Source organism: Ctenopharyngodon idella, chromosome 5 (genome assembly GCF_019924925.1).
Source record: "Ctenopharyngodon idella isolate HZGC_01 chromosome 5, HZGC01, whole genome shotgun sequence".
NCBI lineage: Eukaryota > Metazoa > Chordata > Actinopteri > Cypriniformes > Xenocyprididae > Ctenopharyngodon > Ctenopharyngodon idella.
In genome coordinates this window covers 13461310-13466323 of record NC_067224.1, presented here as the reverse complement: position 1 = coordinate 13466323, position 5014 = coordinate 13461310, and the positions used below count along the sequence as shown (strand labels likewise).

At 37.8% G+C, this 5014-nt stretch overlaps 1 protein-coding gene across 1 annotated transcript; it reads left to right on the top strand.

Moving 5' to 3' along the window:
• Positions 1-512: 512 nt before the first annotated feature.
• Positions 513-4164, top strand: tor2a (torsin family 2, member A). Its single transcript, XM_051894505.1, has 5 exons — positions 513-703; positions 1311-1576; positions 1979-2154; positions 2299-2426; positions 2539-4164. Exons 1-5 carry the CDS (start codon positions 556-558, stop codon positions 2781-2783), a joined length of 963 nt encoding a protein of 320 aa, XP_051750465.1. The 5' UTR covers positions 513-555; the 3' UTR covers positions 2784-4164.
• Positions 4165-5014: the final 850 nt, after the last annotated feature.

The window sequence follows — 5014 nt, the reverse complement described above, 5'->3', positions numbered from 1 at the left end:
AAAAAATAGCCTACATAAATGTTAGTGCTTTTAAAACATTACATGTTTTCAGCGCATTTTTGTTTTTAGTTTGTTCCAGCTTTATGTACAATTTAAATAATTTATAAAGTGTGAAAAAATTGTCTTGCAAAGAGCCCACTTTTCATTTATATGGTGTTTTCATAACAAAAAAAAACTGCATAATATATTATTCTTTACATTCCAAATAAGCATCCTGATAATACAAAAGCAGATCAAATGGCCTATACACATTTCTATAATACACCCCAACTTAAGTAGATACAGTGACAAAACAGAAGCAAAACACTTTTTTTCCTTCCACAAAATTCTCAAGTATAAGCAGAAATATGTGCTTTTTTTAAATCATAAACGCCGGAAGTAAGGCGCCACGTAATGGCGCAATTGCGTCATGACGTAAAAGAATCAATGAATTGTCCTTTGAACTGAACTGAACTGAACTGCTCGAAAGAACCGATTCGCGGAAATGTGTGAAATCAAATCAGTTGTTGCCCTCTAGTGTCCGGCATATGTAGTTGCTCTTCCGTCATCCAATTCATGGAGCTGTGCTCCGAGGCTGTAGCTACCATGATATTTATAATATTCTTAATTTATTGTGCTCCCTTAGGTACCGGTTTTGAGATAAAATCTATTTTTTGTTCAATATCTGAGAGCTGCGACTGTGACTACAAACCAGACATAAAAGGTAAGGTGTGTTTGATAATAACAGCTGTCTCTTCAGCATATAGACAGTTAGCGTTAGCTTCTGTAGTATTCAATAGAGTTGCCAGCTTCAGCAGAGAAAACTACGGGATTTCTTTCAACATAAATGTGGGCCCTATTTCTTTATACTTAATACGCCAGATTTAACTTAACCATCGGTGGTAGGTGACAGCTGATCACACTGTAAACAAACGAAATGCTACATAGTTGACAGTATGTCTGCATCTCTGTATGTGTTTAAAACAGATCACTGCTTGACTGACATTCTAATGAATAGTAAAAAAGAAATATGTTAGATTATGCTACATACTTGGTAAGCTTAGCAATCCAAGTAGCTATATTTAATACGTGTTGGGTAACAGTAAATGTCATGAGACAAACTTCTGCGTTGAAATGCTACTGTTTTTCTCAATATTTGGAGAACTTAATGAATTGCTGTGTAATGATGTCATTCAGTATGTCTGTCAAATGAAGATCTTGTGACAACTGTTCATGCTTCAGTGTAACAGCTGTAAGTAACAGCAAGCTTTTATTTACAAACCCCTTCACTCATCCCAACTGTGCCTGTTTTGTTTTGTTTTTTTCTTCAGGTTTAGAGTGGGATCTTTATAAAAACGTTTATGGTCAGCATATGGTTCAGGACATTGTCTCGGAAGCAGTGGTGAAATTTTTACAGAATGAAAACCCAGACAGACCACTAGTGCTGTCTTTCCATGGAGCATCTGGGACTGGAAAAAGTCTGGTCAGCTCTATGATTGGACGACATATCTATGGAACGGCCATGGGCAGTCCGTACATCCATCAGTTTGTTCCCACATTACACTTTCCCTTAGCCAACCGGGTGCAACAATACAGGGTGTGTGTGTGTGTGTGTGTGTATTTCTTAATATATATCAGGGTTGCCAGGTTTGCATAACAAAACTAGCCTAATGGCCAGTCAAAAATGGCCCAAAACTAGCTCATTGACCCTATCCCAAATATCAAAACTCAAAATATGCCACTCTCATGCCATAAATACATATTTTACAGTTGCTGTTATGTGTTTATATTTCAATACAAGCATTTCAGTCGAATACAATTTTTGTAAACCCGCTGCAACCGTTCAAAAGTAGCCCAGTTTTGAGGGAAAACCACAGACTTGGCAACTCTGGATACAAACACAAATGTTATGCACTTTAATATTTATATCCTTTAAGATAGATAAGATATATCTTTGTATATTTTTTATTTATTTGTTCTTTTCTTGTATTGTGCACAGTCTGATCTAAAACGTTGGGTCGAGAGAAACCTAACCGCTTGTGCTCGCTCAATCTTTATCTTCGATGAGATGGAGAAAATGCCTCCTGGTGTGATTGACGTTTTAGAACCGCATTTAGGCCCCTTTCATGTTCTGTTCCAGACAAACTACCGTAAGGCGATTTATATATTTATCAGGTAAGTCTGAATGACTGATTAATAAAGTAATATTTTATATGCTTATTATGGCCAGACTTCCATCTTTCAGGGCAATATTACATTTTAAAGCAGAACAAATTTCACATATTAATGAGGATTTTCATATCTTCATCTTTTTTTCAGTACTGTAGGTCAGGAGGTAGTTAACAAACTTGCGCTGGAGAGTCGACAGGCAGGTAGAGATCGAGAGGAAATTCGCCCTGATGAGCTGGAGGAAAGTATTGCTGATGCCGTGTACAACAACAAGGACAGTGAGTGTCGTAGGTCTTCAGCTCCATCATGTTAATAATAGCTGCTAGTTACAGTACTTGATACATGTTGCACAATTTTCAATCTAATCTGTGGATGAACTTTGTTTTGCAGGTGGGTTCTACCACTCCAGAATAATTACAGAAAAGCTTATCACTCGTTTTGTGCCTTTCCTTCCCTTGCTTCGGCGACACGTGGAGCGCTGTGCCCAGCGGGAGCTTTGCCAGCGTGGGGAGTGTGAGCGTGCAGATGTGGCATCATCAGTAGGTGGCGCCATGACTTACACACCAAATGACAGCCAATATTTCTCCAGCACTGGCTGCAAATTGGTACCAGCTAAAGTTAACCTGTTCCTTTGAGTGCCAAAGGTAGATCTCTTTAGGACCTTTACAGCACAAAGCCTTTCGGGAAGCCAACTGAATTTGGGATTTTGAGACATTCTTTCAGTTGTATGTTTCAGCCATGTGGATGAGTTCTGATGAAGAATGTACATGATTTGATAAACATCTCAGGTTTTTGCAGTTTTTAATCAAGCAAGAATAAGCCAGTTGCTAGTTAATACAAAGGCAAATTCACAGAGCCGACCTCTGTTATACTTCAGAGCTCTCTGGGCCACTGAAACAACCTACAAAACACTCATTTTCTGTGTGGAGTTCATTACAAATCAAGTGCTCTCTGAACTTTAGTGATTATTTATTTTATCATGGGGTGACAATGAAACTAATTGCTGTATTTCTTATGCTGACCACAGGGTGGCAGCAGTGCCTATTTGAAGCAGGGTTTTTTTTGTCCCACAATACATTTATTTTTTATTTTTTTCCATTTTTAAAAAATTCTTATTAAATATGTAAATGATGTTGTTTAAACAGATTAACTTGTTAAACTAGAGAAATCAGAAAGTGGAATCTATCAGCTCTTTTTGTATGATGTACATAAGGATGTCTTAAAGTGACAGTTCACCCAAAATGTATTGTTTATGAACCATCATTCCTTGTTACAGACTTGTATGACTTTATCTTTTTATGTTGAACATAAAAGATGATATTTTGAGAAACGCCTCAGTGTTTTTTTGTTTTGTTTTTCAATGGATGTCAGTGGTAACCAAAACTGTTTCATTCAACAAAATTTTTTTTTTTTTTTTTTTGTATTCAGCAGAAAGTCATACAGGTTTGGAATGATGTGGGGGTGTCCCTTTAAGCAACCTTAAGACATTAAAGCCACTGAGAATTTTATGTGGTATGTTAAAATAATTCCAGATGCATTTTGTTCTCTTATCTGAAAAGCCACATTGTCTAATTTGATCTGAGGCAAATTGCCAGATTTTAAATATTACTTAAACTATTATTAATATTTGTTCTCTTTACTATATAAAACTCACTGAATGGTTCTAACAAAGAACAACGGTTCCTTTATTTAATTTTAAACGCTAAAATATTTAAACATGAAGTGCCCTGAAATTCAGTGGAATTGTGTTCATATCTAATTCCATTGTTGTTCATTGTTTACATTGTACAGTTATTCTGCACATTCATTTAGAATAGTCTGCCATGAGATGTAAATATGTTTTAAAGGATTTAAAGCATTTTCTTCATGCATCTTTCTATTCATTGATCAACCATCTTTTTCAGCTATGTTATTTTGTCTTTTTTATTTAATTGAATACATGTACAGTAATACAAAATGCAAAGAAGAAACACTTCATCAAAAGCAAGGCAATAAAATCAACTTTCATTTTTTTAACTTGTGTATTTAATCTTTTAAAATCAACAAGATCATTTTTCACAATGCTTTGAGCATCATGAGTTTAAATTGAGCTTTTCATATATTTCCAAACCCCATATATGACCATTCCTAGTCCCTTACTGTGTGAACATATAACTGTTAAACATGGACGGAATGACACAAAGCCCCCCAACTCCTTCTGGCGGCCCTTCTTCCTCCACTTACCAAAGGATATTAAATGTTTCTCAGCAGGAAATGTTAGCAGGTGTTAGGTGGTCTGTTGAAGGTCCGTGAAAGGGACACCGTGACTGTGAGCTGGACATTAAGCCCTTTGAGAATGTGTTGAATTTTAGTGGATAAGCTCTTAAAGCTTTCCCTACCATTTCACCTGCACACAAAGCACTAATACCCACTCTGATGTCTTCATCTGTCCCATCCCAGTATACCAAGAGGAAGTGTAGCGACAAGGCCCTCACCTTGGGTGGCGTCAAAGGAAGGATTTTCAAACGTTGTGGGACTGTTACAAAAAGCAAGATAATAGCAGACTGACCCCCTCCCTCCTCCAAACCTCTGCTCTTAGTTTGACCCCCATGCTCTCGTTCACACGCTCTCCAAAGCGGCTGCCCTTGCCTGGCCACTGGCCCCTTCATTTGGACACCTCTCTCCATTCTGTCCTAAATCAGGTCTAAAAAGGCACAACATCACCCCCTCCGCCGGTCCCTTCTGGCCTGGCTACAATGGACCTCCACCCCCCTCAACATCTGTGAGCACCCCTCTGTCTCCTCATTTTCTCCCTAACCACCCCATTATTGGCTGTCTTTCACTTGTAAATGTGCCCAGCCACAGTGCTGATGAGGCTTTCATCTGC

Excerpts from the sequence above, each read along its gene's own strand:
- tor2a (XM_051894505.1), top strand. The coding sequence starts at position 556 with ATGGAGCTGTGCTCCGAGGCTGTAGCTACCATGATATTTATAATATTC. Across the intron at positions 704-1,310 it reads CTACAAACCAGACATAAAAG|GTTTAGAGTGGGATCTTTAT; the intron begins GTAAGGTGTGTT and ends TTTTTTCTTCAG. Across the intron at positions 1,577-1,978 it reads ACCGGGTGCAACAATACAGG|TCTGATCTAAAACGTTGGGT; the intron begins GTGTGTGTGTGT and ends TATTGTGCACAG.